Raw genomic sequence first — 16519 nt, 5'->3', positions numbered from 1 at the left:
GTGAACTGAATTCAGAGGGCTGACAGAGCCTCAAAGTCCTTGAGTTATAAGCACAGGCCAACACAACACATTTTTTAAAATAAAATGAAATCCTTCAAGTGCAGAAGCCCAGGGTGAATTTGTGCAGGGAAAGGCTTATGCATGATCCATTTCCTAAATTCACAAGTTGTGGCTTTTCAAGCAAAGCTGCTCCCTGGCTCCCTTCTTTCCATCTTTGCACAAAAAGGGACGAAGCGTAGAGTGTTTCCTGGTGGTCACAATAAATGCACTTGCATTTCTGATTAGGCTTAGGAGGTGGGCCTTTCTGTGGAATTCCATTCTTTAGACTTCCTTGTCACAGAAGGAAATGTACAATGTCACCTCTGACAGAGTCGGTAATGACAAAAACCATAACTTACACATGGAGAGAGCTTTTAATGATTTCAAAGTATTTTCACATCTGGTCTTTCATTTGCTCTTCATACCAAGACTGTGAAATAAATAAAGCAGGTGCTGTTGCTCCCAATGTCCTGATGAGGAAACAGTCACAGAGAGGCCAGGAATTTCCTGAAGATCACCCAGTTCCTTAGTACAATAGCTGGGACTGGAATCCAGGTGTTTCTGTTCCTTTGCTCCCTGCCACTCCCCATTGAGCTCAGTGATTGTCACAGGGAGCAGAAATGAGGATTCTGGTGGAGGCAGGCAGTGGTTAATCCTGAGTATGGACTGAGGGCAGTTTGGAGGGAATTTTCTACCTGGTTACAACCCCCACAAGGCCTTGATGCTTATCTCTAAGTAGCCTTAAAGTCATCGTTTAGATGCTATTAGCATTGAACCCATCCTAAGAGCCCTGCTTAGAAATCATTTTTGTCAGAGTGGTCATGTGTGTCTGATAATTAGAATCATTTGTTAGGCTGCTTGTTTGATTTCTCATTATTGTCTCAAATTGTTATCTTGTTGAATTGGACCCAGAGCAAATTGTTTCTAGGCTGGTCCCTAGGGTATGTAAGATTGCAAACCTCTGTTGGCCCCAGGAGTTGAGCTTGCTTTATTTAGATGCCTGCATAGGCAGTAAGCTCGTGACCCCTGCTCCGGAACCCGCAGCCCCAGTACACACATCCTCACACACCATCACCAGGGCACCACAGGACCTCTCTCTTCTTTTATGGCCAGGACACAGTCTGTGGCCATTTTGTGATTTCTTTTTCACACTACCACAGGATACAGTGGTGGAAACAGGGTTTAACTTGGCCCAATGCCTGCAACCCCTCTGGGTGGCCCTGGCTGCTGGCCCCAGATTCACTCCATAAAGGATGTAATCAAATTAATCTACTCATCAGATTCGAATTGTAAAGTTGACCCTCCCTCACTTTGGCTCTTTCTTTTTCAGAGTAATCTCTATAAAGAACTACCATCCGAAGATAAGAATCATCACTCAGATGCTGCAGTATCACAACAAGGTAGGATGGTGAGAGCCGGTCCGGGGCTCAAAGATGCATGTGTGAGTCCAGGCTCTTCTCCCTCACCATACAGCTGCAACCCACTGATGCAATCCAAACACCTGGATAAAGAGGGATATGGGTAAAAACCTCCATGGGACAGTTCTTCAGTCCAAACACCTTGATTACAGTTGGTGACTAGAAGGAAGCTCCTTCATGTACTGATCATTCATTCAGGAAGCTTCTGTTGAACCCCTAGGTTTAGAAATATTAATGCATTCTTAGATCCCATTGCAACAGCTTCCATTTTTATGTGCTGCTCTCATTTCTTCAGTCAGCATTTATTGAATACCTGTGTGGTCAACACTCTACTTGACCCTTCTCAGCCTCCAGGGATAAAACTGAAGGAGAAGTCCCTTTTTGTGCCCTCAGAAATTTAGCAGTCAAGGCATAGAGAGTGTCCCAAACAAGTGGTAGGACTTTTCTACCTGAGACCAGGTGAGCTAGGAGGAATGGAACGCACGCTGGGTGGAGAATATGGAACATGGAATTCCCAAATTCAAGATCAGAATTTGCATGGTTGAATTCAGGAAAATAGTTGGCTATCCAGAGATTAAACATAGTGGAATTTTCCTAGTTTTGCAGTTTATAAGGGGGACTGGAAAGAAAACAAATGTTGGAGTCTGTGGTGTGATATAGACTTGTGATTACTTCTCAGTAAACCAGAGTCCAGTCTCTCATTCAGAGGCAAGGCTTCTTCACTTGGACTGTCATTAAACTCCTAGGAAGACAGCTTTCGGGGAGGGAAAGTGGCACCTTTCTCTCTGATATGGAACCGGTTATGCCCTTAATGAGGCTCAGAAACTGGAGGCTGCTCAGCACCTGGAACCAGGTGTCCTGTATGAACAGAATAACTCCCTGCTCGGTTATGAGTGAGCGTGTGTCCCATCTTATAGGCCATATTCCCTACGAAATAGGCAGTCAGGTGACCCAGAGAAGAGCCTGTTCTGCCAAATGCACCAGAGCCATGCCATTATTCCTTAATTGCTGGCAAGAGCTGCCCCATTTTGCTGTGTTGAGGCCCATCAGAGGCTGTCGTTGAGTGGAGCCTGCTGTCAGTGACTGGCCTGTCACCCGGGGCTGCTGCCCAGTGCCAACCATTGCCCAGCCCTCGGCAGGTGCTTCTGTTGCAGAACATGTTGCACTCCAGCCAGTTGGTTTGGTGGTGGGCACCCAAGGTCACATTTTCCTGTCTGTCTCTGGAAAAACCAAGGACTGAAGAAATAAAGTGAGGATAATTGGTAACTCATATGCATCGGTCTGGAGAAGTTTTTGACAGCAACTTCTGTAGGTGGAGGTGAATTTTATTAGCAAGGCTGCGGCTGGTGACAGCTCCTGAGGCAACGAACTCTCCTTCTTTCATTTGTGATTTGAAATTTCATTTAGTGTGGGTGTGCTTTAAGCTGGTGTTTGGATTTTTGGCTGCATTTAGATTGAATAGGAAAATTAATGTTGTATGTTTAGGAAGGGAGGGCAGTTCCTTTTTTTCTCCTTCTAATGAGTGCTGATGCAGTGTCTTCAAGAAATTAAGGAGGATTTCAGCTATGTGGTTCTTGCCAAACTCAAAGTATCTCAATAGACCTAGGATCCAGATGGCACCTGGTCAGTATTCACATGATCATAGCATGCGGAATGTCTTTTACAAACCTCTGCCATGTAATTATTCAGAAACAATGACGAAGACATCAACCGATCCGTGATTATTTGCAGAAAACACATTTTGTTTATAACCATGCCAGTCTATTTGGGTTTCAGAGTTAGGCAAACTCACTTATGAGACTTTGCCCCTATAAGATTAGTAAGGGTGCAAGGGACATAGTGACTTTGATACAGGGGATTTTCTCTATCATTTCATTTCTTTCTTCTAGAGAAAGAACAGAAAGTCCGCTGGTCATTGTTTGTCATATCATTCCTTCATGTGCATTCTTCATGCTGCTTAACAATTTTGCTCTGTTTCCTAAGATGCTCCACCTTCCCTTTCAATATGTTTTTTTCCTATTCCCTTACAATATTATTTTTCTTTCTCTATTGGCACTTTCTCTTCACCTGTGACTAGATGTCCAGCGATCTCCACCATTAAAACTTGCTTTCCAGAAAGAACCTGGTACATGTGTGTAAGCTTATGTCACTGTTGACATGTTCCAAGAGATAGTTAATTCCACAATTGATACCTGATTTAAAATACAAAGAATTTCAATCCCCTATGATCTAGTGATGGTGGTATCCTAGGGCCTAGTAGCATTTAGGGAAGCTGCCTACTTTCTCTCCATGTAAAACTGGTCCTGAGTTTGTCATCATAGTAATCTCAGACATTTGTGTCATATTTTATGGTTTTAAAAGAGCTTTGACATACATTATCTCATTTAGTCCTCATTTGACCATCTGTGCATTTTAGCATCCCAATGTGACTCCTGAGCAGGGTCTAAGCTGTGTCTCAGACACAGCAGCTCTGATGGGTACAACTCACAGTCTCTTGGCAGACAGAACTGCCAAATACCACCTGCTCTTTAAATAGGGCCACAGCCCAATGAACCAAACTGTGGTTCCTCAGAGTAGGCCTTCTAGAAGCACTGATGTTCTCCAAGTGGATCTGTTTAATATTGCTGGAATTCTTGAAGAAGAGCACTCAGCCTGGCCATCTCTGGACACCAATAGAAGATGGTGCAGGGCATTTTCTGGCTTGAGTGTAAATGGCTTGGAGCTCTTCAAGGAAAGAATGGTTTATGACATTTTGGAAAAGCATCACTCCTGGTGATTTAGCTTTTAGTGAATTTTTTTAATTGTCCCAGCAGACTCAGAGAAAGAGGTCTTTGTCTCTGACCTAGAAGCCAAGTCCCAATGGCCCAGTGGACATGCAAGTTCTCTGAGTTTTCTCCATATAAACCCTTACACTTGGGCAGGAGTGTTAAGTGTTTTCACTGAAATAACCTTCTTTGTTCTTCAGGGTGGCTCCCCCAAAGTTGCATGTGTAGTGAGAGGTGGAACTGGGACTGGAATTCATCTCTGCTGGTTTCCCAGGACAGCTTACTTTTACATTCCTTCTTCTTGAGATGAGGCGTGGTCCAGTTGCAGAAACAGAGGGAAGCCCTGGTCTTGCTAGACCTGCTTCAGCAGGTCTATTTCTGCAGATTAGAGAGGATTTGCCTCTAGACTCCCGTGCAGTAATGCTGGCACTTTTCACCAGACCAAAATTTCCTTCAAATGAAAAAGGATAATGTTGCCAGAAGCAAAGAATTTGAATTCCTGGGTCAATCTCTCTTTTGTTTCATGCACATAGACTTCCCTCTCAGCCTTTGGCACATCCGTTATGGCTCCCTGCCCTACAATTGGAGAAAATATGGTGGCAAGAAAAGGAGGCTGTGGAAGTCTGAGAAATGAAACAAACTTGACTTTCTTTGTGTAATAACATGTAAAATATGTCTAAGGAACACAAACCAGATGGGAACATGAAGGACCCAAAGCCTAAAAGCCTGGACATCATCCCATGGATGGCGCATGGGGATGGCACATGAAAAGGTTTGGTTTGTTTGGAGGTGCCATGAAGGTTATGTGGTGTCTAACTGGGTCTTGGACCACCCAAATCTCCTTTCATACTTGATGATTTATTTGTTCATTACTTAGATTTAATTTCTCCTCATTTTTCTCAGTTGATGTTAATGCAAATGAGTATTTCTTCACTTAGACTAATGTATTATTCTCTATGATGACAGAGAAGTAAGGGGAAAAGTGGCCTTCTGAAGCTAGTGAAGAGTAGGTAGAGAAATGGGGTAAAGGGCAGGCCTACTTGCTGGAATTGAGTATAGGATGTGGGAAGGTCTCATACTCAACTTGATAGAAATTACCATCTGCTACGGCCCACACATGGGACTATTTTAACTGCGCTCTCGTCAGGGAGGATAAATCATCTCTCCCAGGAATAAACACTGCTGGGTTAGGACTCACGATATTGTTATAGAACTGAATTTTGCAAGAAGGAATTTCACAAGAGTGGTATTTCCGAAAGCAGAGCACAGAGCCATTGGACTTGCTCTTTGTTTCCACAGTGGAGTCTTCCATCTCCTTCTAGTACAACTATTGTATGTTGTCCTGAAACTGAAGGGAAGCCTCCTGAGTGCTCTTTGAGTTTGTGGATACTTGGAGAGAAATAGTCATTTCAGGGCCATAGAGTCTTGGCATTAGCAGGGACCCAGAAGGGCTCTCGGATTCAACCTCCCATGCAAAGCAAGAAGTCCTTCCACTGCGACTTGGAGAAGCAGTTACCGAGTTTTAAGGACAAAGACCTTGTACTTTTGGAGGCAGCCATCTACATTTATTAGACAAATTACATCCTTAGAGAGGTCTCTTATAAAACAAGCCAAACAACTGCTTTCTTGTTGTATACACTTGTCAGTCCTACTTCTGGGCCCTGGAACAAAGCAAGACAAGCCTAATCTCCCTTCCTCACAGCAGCACAAGGTGTTGCAAGGTGACCATCCTGTCTCCACGATGGCGCGGCCCTTCTTCAGCCAAGCGCTGCTGGCTCTCTTCACTGTTCCTCAAAAGATAGTTTCCAGAACCCATACCTCTCCTTGTGTTTGTCATTTTTCCCTGGAAGTTATTCAATTTATCAGCTTCCCTTTTTAAATCTGACTGTTACAACTGGGTCAAGCACTCTGGAACTAGCCTGACCGGTTCCCAGCAGAATGAAACAGTCCTTTCCCTTGATCCTGAGACCATTTCTAACAAGCGAGCCTTGGCTTTCTCTATAATCTGTCACACAGTTGGCCTCTCTTTGGGGTTTTAGTTACCCATACACTCAAGTTTTTCTTTTCTTTCCCCTCATGTCTGCTGCCAAGTTAATTCTTCTCATTTTGAATTGATATAATTGATTTTTTTTTTTTAATCTAAATGCTGTACTTCACAGTAAGATCTTTTAAATCTTTTCTGGTTGGTTTTTTGCCCATTTTTTTCAACTCTGGAGAACTTTTTGAATCTTGATTATTTTATCCAATGTATCATCTCTGACTCTCTGCTTCATGCCCCTTAAAAATAATTGGATAAGTGTGCCTTTTGGTCCTTATCTTAGGGTCTGACCTAGCTGTCGAATAGGATCAGTCTGTCTGCAAGAGAGCAAGAGATTGTAGCATGTCTATGCTGGGTGTGTCCCTGATGATTTAGGGCAGTGCTTCTCAAAGTTTGGTCCCCAGATCAGCACTCAGCATCACCTTGAACTTGTTAGAAATGCAAATTTTCCAGCCTTACCCCCTGCCCACTGAATCAGAAACTGTGGGAGAGGGGCCAGCAATATGTATTTGTTGCATAAACCTTCCAGGTGATTCTGATGCCCACTCCACTTTGGGAGCCACTGATCTGGAGAATTGGGAAGGCAGATAAAAAAGAAATCTAAAATACACAGACATCTGGCAGTCTTAGAGTCTGTTTGAGGATCCAGTTTAGAATAACCTAGCCAGCCAGACACCTTAGTAGCATGCGCTGATGTGTCTGTTACAAGATGAAATTCCTTCTGGACTCTATCTGGCCGAATGACAGACCCTAGGGGAGGACTTGGTCTTGGTAGGTGCAGAAGCAATGTTCCAGAGAGACTGAAGTCTGATCAATATAAAAGTTGAATAAAACACCAAACACCAGACACAGGAAGAGAAAGAAAGGAGTCTGGATGACCCTGAACATTGGGCAATGCTGCATTTCTCAGAGGAGATTTTAAACAATTGAACATTTAACACAGTAAGGTCTCGTACCTGTTTTTGTTTCTACAGGCCCATCTGCTAAACATCCCAAGCTGGAATTGGAAAGAGGGTGATGATGCAATCTGCCTCGCAGAGCTGAAGCTGGGGTTCATAGCCCAGAGCTGCCTGGCTCAAGGCCTCTCCACCATGCTCGCCAACCTCTTCTCCATGAGGTCATTCATAAAGGTAACGTCTTGTCCTATTAGAGCACATTAGCCCCGGATTCAGTTTGTCATGGGGTTGAGTAGAGAGCACAGCTTAAACTCAAAACAGATCGACAGGCTTTAACCACTTTGGTTAAGGAGAAATTCCTTGTTACAGATTTGGGCATGAGGCCAACTTCTTTCAAAATTATGTTTTTATTTTTATTTGGCACATCCACGGCCATTAAATGATTGTTCAAAGCACAATCCTCTCTCTTTTTAGATAAACCACATGTTTATCTATCAACAAAGCCTCCGCTGTTAAAACAAAAATATGATTTATATCCATTCCATATGGCTCCAGAGCGCCTAAAGAAAAGAATTATCATTTTGCTCTCTTACATCAAGTGGCTGGTGGACCTCTCACTGTGCAGATAAATGCAGACCATGTGTTTGTGCTGAAGCCCAAACCCCAACAACATAATTCATTTATTTATTTCTGCACAATCAAGGAAGCCAGCAGGGCTGACATGCCATGGTTATTTGAATGAAGAGTTAAACGATGAACTGAGTCCTCAGCGGCGGCGCCCTTTACACCATGAGACAGGCAGTCTGGTTACGCTCATCTCCTTGTCAGCCGGTTCACCCCACAGAGCTGACTGGGCAGCCGCTCCGAAGTTCCCAAAGTGGCCCCTGCCTGCTGGATCAACTCAGACAAAGAAAGACCCAACTCTGTCCTCATAGGCCAGGCCAGGAGTGTTTCCAGGACATTACGTTGAGGTTCCTGGCCTCTTAGTAGAGGGCTTTAGGAGTGCAGGAGAATGATAACACCAGTCCTTATCCTTGGATTATTCTTCAGCTAGACAGTCAAGATGGCAAACCAGTCCAGTAAAGCCTGTCTAGTTTGGGCCTTTCTGATTTGGCCATTCGCTCAGGATCTGGGCTTAGATTTCCCTCCCTGTTATTCATTGATTTACATTCCTTTCCCTGAATTAGTAGTGGTTGTGGTAGGAAATTAGTGAGTCACCAGGAGGTCCCTCAAAGCAGGCTAGAAGCTCTGAAATCAAAGGTGTGAGCTCTCCAGCCTTTTGCTGCCATTGTGCTGTAACCACCGGCAATAAGTTATTCGAAGGAGTTGAGGAAATAGCCCTGGGTGCAATGAGAGGGATGGGTGGGAAGGATGCGGATGCAGGTGATGGAATAACTCTATGTTAATGTTCATCCTGGGCATCCACAAGTTGTGTGACTTAGAACAGGGTTTTTTTCTGGTTCTTTACCCTCTATACCCATCTAGTTTACATTATTTAGCCAATTTGTAGTTAGTATTACTCTACGTAAAAGAACAAATTGTTTGAGAGTCCCTTCAATCACATTAGCAAAGGATGCTTTGATTTAAAAATCCTCCCACTCACTATGTGCCCAAAGACCTCAACTCCACAGAACTCCTGGCTCAGACCCAGCTCACAAATAAGGGCGTTGCATTCCTTTAAATGGCTTCTTTTATCCAGACTGCTGTTCCCCTCCCTGGATGAAGCTGAATGCAGGCAAAATGGGCACAACAGGGAGGTCTGTGTGGCTGGACTTAGAAACAAGCCCAAAAGCCAGATGTAGCCTTGTGTCTCCCAGGGCTTTTATATTTAACACAAGGAGCCCAGACCCAGGATAAGGACTGTCACTAAGAGAGTTCCTCTGGCTTGTTGATCCAAGTTCTGGTGGTTTCTTCCAGCAGGAATTGCCCACAGGACCAGGCACAGGGTCTGAGGACCTGGGCTCTGCTTCCTCATGTTGATGTAACATGGCCTTGGCAGAGCCTCACCACACGTGGGGCATTTGACATGCGTGTGTTTTGATTTTGTGGTGCCTGCACGGAAACTAGAGCTGCCTGTCAAGAAAATTAATAAAATGAATGTGACGCTGATTCTTCAGTGTTGTTACCAGCAGGGAGAAAGAACTTCTGTCCAACTTTCCTCAAGACCCTGAAGGGCTTCAACTCTGCAGCCAAAGACATCCCCTCCGGCCTAACTAAATCTCATTGCCAAGTTCCTATTTAGAAAGATCCTGTGGGAGACGCCTGTTCAGTCCTGATATAACTGAAAACACATTTCCCTCTTGGGTTATGTAATTTGTGTTGGAGGCCAACTCCTCTGAATTTGGAGGTAGCTCTCTGAATACAGCCTTTTGACATCGAGATGGTCTTTGTGTTGGAATTTGCTAAGGCACATGACCTGGAAATAACAAGGCCTCCCTTCATATATTTTTTTCATTTAGAATAGAGGCAGTATGTGTTCCCCATTCTGTAGTGTCCTCTTTGTGCACTTACTCTCCAAATCCCAGATCCATGTCTCTTTTAGGTCATAATAAAAACATAATGATGCTCCCCTTGAGAAGTCTTATATATTATCTCCCATTCCAGGGGTCACAAAAGCTTCACTGATTTTTGTTTGGGGGGCAGATGGAAAAAAAGGGAATCTATAAATGGATTATTGTTTACAGGAATGGCTTCCTTCCTCAGTGTCCCTTAATGTCCTACCAGAAAGAATTCATCAGCGCTTCCATGGGGACAGGTGGGCCTATTAGGATGGAGGGAGATGGAATGAGGTTTTAGCAGCGTTTGCTCTCTTGAGAACACTTAGCGTTTCTGGAAGCCAAAGGTAGAATGTGAGCCTACCTGCTCCCTTGCCCCGGGCAGGTACAGTGTCTGTTTCTTGGTTCTGCAGAATGCGTTGTACTCTGCTCCTGCTGAAAGAAGAAGAGAGAGAAACAAGACCGAAACAGTGATACTATGTCACAGGCAGAAGCACAGTGACTATCCACCAGGCTTTTAGTATGTGTGAGACCAAGAGACCAAAAACCAAGACTGAAAGTGAGAGTGATACAGCTCAACAAAAGAGAGAGAGAGAGATGGTTGGTATATAGGAGTTACAAAAGAGACGCAGCCCAAAGGTACCAGGAAGTGTTAGGGGAGCACTTGTGTTGATGAAAATAATCCATAACCAATCTATAAATGAAAATTTGGGAGAGTTTATTCTGAGCTGAAATCTGAGGACCATGGCCCACTGAAGAAGTGGGGTGCACAGAGTGGTTATATACCCCAAACAGGATGTTTCACATATGACTGAAATGTCCCTTTTACAATAGTCACGAGACTGCTCTGTCGGCACAGCGATATGTCTGCTGCTCTCGGTGAACACAGCAGGGTGGAACTGGGTGGTCGCAGGTGAGCTGGGTGGTCAAAGGTGAATGCAGCAATCAGTTCCTAGCCTAAGGAAAGATGCTTATCCCTAAGGAAATTCCAATGTGGGGGGAAGTTGCACCTTTATCCTAAGGCCATTTGTTCTTGCCATAGGAAGTGTTTTAAAGCAGATATACAATGCGTGCTCAATAGCCACAGTCAGGCCCTTTTGGGAAAAACAAAGTCAGGTCGAGGTTTATACCAAATGGCTTCCTCATATACTCCAATGTATCCTATTGCTTGCCGTTTTTATTTGTCACTTGTTTATGCCCTCAGCAATGTCACTTTCAAGGATCCAAGTCTTTGGCCCTGAAAGCCTGGTTTCCATTTTGAGTGTGTTATTTCTAAATCGATCTACACTTTTTGGGAATCTATTTCTATTTTTAGCCCACATCTCCAGGGGTAATGAATTCCTTAAGTTTGCTAACTACAATTAAAGACTTTTTTCTGGCTATTTGTCCCTGATTTGCTCCACTTAACCTTCAAGGCATGCTCTCTACAGTTTCTGTTGTGCTGAGATTTATTTAACAATTCCATGCTAACTTTGTAGCCATTACCTTTATGAAAGAGGTCAGGTTGGCCACTCAGGAGTCCTCTGGCGTGCTGCTAATGATAGGTTAAGCATTTTATACAGCAACACCCAGTTTTTGCCCTTGAGTTCCTTTAAGGAGCGCAGGAGAATGTCCTGGTTCCTGTGCCTTATCAGCATCTACATTATCTTCCAGGCCTGGAACATCTTGCTCATTTACCACTATCTGATCTCCTATCATGCCCTTGTCAGGTTCAAGTCACAATCTTCCTAATGTCTGCTGTAAAGACCAGGACAATGAACTGACTTAGCCTATCTGCTGTCACCTCCTCCCTGAATAAGTAGCCACTTATCCTCTACTTGGCTTCCTCACTTGGATATAATTTAAGATCCACTGATTCTTTTTTTGTTTGGTTTTAGAGTTTTACCATGTAATACTTAATTTTCTCTTCAACGTATCTGGTTTCAACTTGGAGCTTGACCTGCCATCTTTGCAAATTGTGCTGTTATTCTTACTGGGATTAGCTGTCCTTGGACATGATAAATTGTATATGTGACGGGGTGTGTGTGTTTAGAGAGTGATTAAATCTTAACATTTCTTTTCAGTCTACTCTGAATCTTCAGATTTAGCACATTGAAATCATTCACAGGGTTGCCAACTATTTTAACTCTGCTAATCTACCATTTGACACACACACACACACACACACACTCACATTCACACAGCCTGAAACATGGCATGCGTTCTTGGTTGAATAAATCAATTATGAAATTGGAGAAAGAATGTGATGCACTTCTTGTATTTTTTCCCCCTATTTTACAAGATTTGGAATTTGTGAGTGAGATGTTACTTAATATTCATCACAACACAGTCTTCTCTATCACATTTTCTGAATGAGGAATTGTTAAATCAGGCCCATGTTATTCAGACTGTATCTTGGCTGAGTAGACTTTGCTGGACATGAAAATCACTTGTTCATTATTATTTTTACCATACTGAGATAAACGTTCAGCAATATATAGTCCTAGCACTAATTGTAGCCAAGGGAATCATTTTTAATACCTTTATGTTGGGTTATGTTTATGTGCATATGTGTGTTTTTATATATGCATGTATAAAAACATTATGGTTTGGGAGCTAGAAATATAAACAAGGATCTTTAATAATAGCTAAGATATACTGAGTTCTAACTGTGTGAAGCCCTATGCTAAGTGCTTTATAGGTATCATCGTGTTTAATTCCCACAATGACCCTACCCAAACTTGGCACTACTATTATCCCCACTTTCCAGTGACAGACACTGTGGGTTAGGAGAAGTTCAGCAATCTGTGTGAGGACATAAAGCCTAGAATCGACAAACTCTCGTGTCAAACTGGGTAAGCTAGTTCTAGGTTTGTCCTGAGTATACCAAGAGGAAATATGGTAGATGACAAGAGGGAACCTTAGCTAGTGCCATCATCTTAGCTTTCTATAGTTTATTTTATAGAAACTATTGATTCAATAGAGATTCCCTGAGCACTTACCATATTCCAGGCAGTGTGCTAATCACTCTGTCATCCTAAAGGCTAAGAGGCACTTATAAGCTTCAGGAAGCTTCTGTTCTCATTGGGATGGGTAGGCACAGCCCCATCCTGTGGATCTTCTTGGCCTTTATCTCTGGCCAACTCTGCAAGGGCAGAGGCTGCTACATCAAGACAGATGAGGGGTTAGCCTAGGCTGGGATGAGTCAGGGTGAGGAAATGAACTAGACTCTCAAGAGGGAAATGACATTACACACTGCTTTTCTCGGGCGGTAAAGCTAATTGGCTCAGGTTGATGCTTCTGGGAGATAACAAGCAACCCTTACTGGCTGACGTGTGTAAGCTCTGTAGACGGGGGTGTTCCTCCAGGCGAGGGAGGCCTAGAAGCAAGGCTTGACCCTGTGTGGAGTGCGAGAGAGGTAGGTGACAAGGTCTCTGAAATGGGGCCAGGGCTCCAACTGATGTGGCTGGGATCAAGGCGGCTTTCCTACTTCCAGGAGAGAATGCTAATTGTGCCAAAGTAGAGGGTTTGTCAGGCAAAGTAAACCCACATAGTGTATAGGTAGTGAGATGCAAACTATTGCTTATTCCATACCCATGGGCAATGTCACCCTAATTACATATGGTGTCATGACAGTGGACTTCTGCAGATACCCTTTACCAGAGGACAGCACCTCCCAATAAAAGTGTATTCACTTTCTCAGTAATCTCATTTATTCTCATAACTTCTGCATACACAGATGACTCCCAGATTTGTATCTCCATCCAGAATCTCTCCTCTGAACCTAGTATCATCTATTTAATTGCTAGTCAGCATCTCTATTTGAATGTCTCATCTCATCTGAGACCTAACGTTTCCAGAATTGAATATATTCTATATTCTTAAACCACGTCTTCCACCATTGCACTGTTGGCAATGCCATCCTTCCCACTGGTCAGACTAAAATCTTTGGAGTCAACCTCAGCTCCTTTCTTTTTCTCATGTACCATGTGCAATTCAGCAGGAAGCTTCCTCTTGGTTCAATTTTCAAAATATGCCCAGAATCAGAGCACTTCTTATCACTTCTATTCTTCCTACCAGATCCAAACCACCATCATCTATCTCCTAGAGTATTACACTAGCCTCCTAACTGATGTCGCCACCCTGCTCTTTTCCTCCTCCACTCTAACCTATCCTCAAAAACATCTATCCTGAACAGTCTTCTCAAGCATGAATCAGATCCCCGTCACCCCTCTGCAAAAATCTCTCCATGATGTCCAGTCTCATCAGAATAAAGTTCTTACAAAGGTCTGTAGGTCCCAAGCAATCAGGTTCCTGTGACCTCACTATCTCATCTTGTAAGTGCTCCTCTGCTCCTTAATGTCAGCCACACTCTTTTTAGCTATAGGGGTTTTGTGCTTACTGTTCCCTCTGGCCAAAGTGCTCTTCCCTTTGGCTGCATGAAGTCCCTCCATCAAATCCTTCATGTCTTTGCTCAGTGTTAATTTCTCAGTGAGACCTTTCTCTAAAACATTAGAATTGTATTTTTAAAAAGAGATTAGAAACAAACTTTCAGTTGAAGTGTAATATACAAACGTAAAAGTGCGCATCCAGTAAATGGACAGCTTGTTAAATATTCACAAACTTAACACCCCCATGTAACCAGGACCCAGATTAAGAAACAGTACATTGTCTGTACCCCGGGAGCCCCTGTTTTTTTATGTCATGTAACAGCATATGTGTGGGTGTGTTTCTGGGTTCCCTTGGGGAGTATTGACATTTCCACAATGTTGACTTCTCCAGTCTATGAATATGAGATATCTCTCGTGAAAGGATGCTTTGTGATTCAGCAATTTTCCTGGCAAATGTAGGAAAGTCAAGAAGAAAGTGAGTAAGCTCATAAATTTCTCTGGGGCTTCTGAAAGTCCCTACAGGGAGTAGATGTCCTACTTCACCATGTTCTCTAGGAAGGATCTAGATGTTCTCCTTGGCTTCATGGGGTGAATAAAGTTTCCAGGTGAAAAAACATCAGAATTGCATTTTAAAAATTTGCATCGCTCTCTCTTCCACACCCCGTACATCCACATCCTTATGTCCTTATCTACCCTCCTGGCTTTGTTTTTCTCCGTCGTGTTGTTTCTTGCCGCTTTTCCCTGAAACAGTGTAAGCACTGTGAAGCTTAGGTCTACTTGCTGAATCCCCAGTGCCTAGAATAGCACCTGACTCATAACAGGTCCTCGATAAATGTGTGTTGAATAAATGAATTAATAAATTGGCCTCAGCCTAGCCTGGCCAGCCTTTGTTACAGACAGCTCGGTGGGGCCAGGACCAGCAAGAACTTATGATTTGGGGTGATTTTGGTGCTGAAAACTTCCTTTGCTACTGTACATGGTTCCCTTGCCAAATTAAAGAGCTTTGACTCCATGTAGAAACTTGAAATGCAAAGCTTTGTAATCCTTGGCGAGGATTCGTGGAGGCTGGTTAGATTTGGTTATAAACCATTTGGACTGCCAGAAAATCCAGTCAATGTGTTGTTTAAATTCACAAATCAAAATAAATACTCATGAATTGAAATGAATTTGCTAAACCTCAGTGTGCCATTTGGGTCAATGTCATTGTCCATCCTTTTTTTTCTTATTCAAATCTCATTAGCTAGCAGCTCTGCCTGCCTCCCCTAATGCTGTTCACCCTGCCCAAGATGAGCAACACCCACCTGAAAGCAGAGCAACTTCCCTGAAAACAATTTCAAATGGAGAGAGAATTAATCCATGAAGTATTAACAAGGATTCCTTTCCCCTCTGGCCCTGGTAATTTCTAGAACATTGAATTAAGGAGTTCTCAGACCTTTACAAATTCTCTAGGCAAACATTATTAGCAGAGAGAAGCCCATACAGCATGTTAGAAGATTGCCAGAAAATGTCAGTGAAATTTCTGAATAAAATAAAAGAAATTGAAACTCCACCTCCCCATTTTCTCCTCTTCTCCCTCCCTTCCCATAGCATGATTAGAAAGTCATTTCATGTGTCTTATATGTTTGCTCAATCAAAGGCAAACATACATGATTGATGGTGACAGGGAACACATTTAACTCATTATTCTTTACTTTGCAGCAAAATGATTTGTGTAAACTGTCTGCCTAACATTAAAGGTAAAACAAACTTAGAAATCCCAAAATGTTATATTTTTCTCTAATATTTTCCTTTTGGTTTTATAGCTGTAATCACATATGGATTCTTTTATTTGGCTCTTGGCATGGACTGAACAAAGAAGAAGGCAGCACAGAAAAAGATTATGTAACGTACAAACAGAGCCCTGTGCCCAGTGAGGATGGAGCCACAGAAGCTGCAATGGCCAAGACTCAATATGAAAACCAGGAGAAACTGCCATTCACCCTGGTCCTTATCAGCTGGCAAGACATTGTCACTAATGTGAAATGAGGCCCTCTTGACCGAGCCTCTGGTCAAACATAAAAATGAGCCATTTCAGAGATTATTGGCCTTTAATTGTGTGCACTTCTGAGTCCATCTGGGCATCCACAGGCTGAGTCCTCCTGGCCTAGCCCTCCTTCCAGTTTTCAAACTTAGGTTTTATGGGTGCCACCCACCATTGGTGATTTTTCAAGCAAAAATCTGAAAATGTTATTAAACCATTAGTAATAAAATCTCTGACTCCCTTATTGAACCTATTGGTTGTCACTGCCCTAGAGTGATACCAAATGTAAATCTATGCCCAGAGCAATGATGAGGAACCTGGGACTTTGAGGGGACTATTCTACATATCTAGGGGGTGCAAAGCAGGGAGCCACCATTGATTCAATACAGTGGATATTTTGTCAGGGACTTTAAAATTATAATAGTACCCTAAATTTGCATGGCACTTTACAGTTTATAAGACATAAATTTTTACCTAT

At 43.0% G+C, this 16519-nt stretch overlaps 1 protein-coding gene across 26 annotated transcripts in view; it reads left to right on the top strand.

Annotated features, from left to right (window-relative positions):
• KCNMA1 (potassium calcium-activated channel subfamily M alpha 1) overlaps positions 1-16519 on the top strand; it is a 719065-nt gene that overhangs the window by 506729 nt on the left and 195817 nt on the right. For all 26 annotated transcript variants that reach the window (XM_008519122.2, XM_008519119.2, XM_070612927.1 and 23 more), the window contains 2 exons: positions 1370-1439; positions 7235-7390. In XM_008519122.2, coding sequence (XP_008517344.1) covers positions 1370-1439; positions 7235-7390 — 226 coding nt within the window. The remainder of the gene's footprint in view (positions 1-1369; positions 1440-7234; positions 7391-16519) is intronic.

This window comes from Equus przewalskii, chromosome 1 (genome assembly GCF_037783145.1).
Source record: "Equus przewalskii isolate Varuska chromosome 1, EquPr2, whole genome shotgun sequence".
Taxonomy (NCBI): Eukaryota; Metazoa; Chordata; class Mammalia; order Perissodactyla; family Equidae; genus Equus; species Equus przewalskii.
Note: the sequence above shows the minus strand (reverse complement) of the source record. Positions and strands in the feature narration are given on the sequence as shown.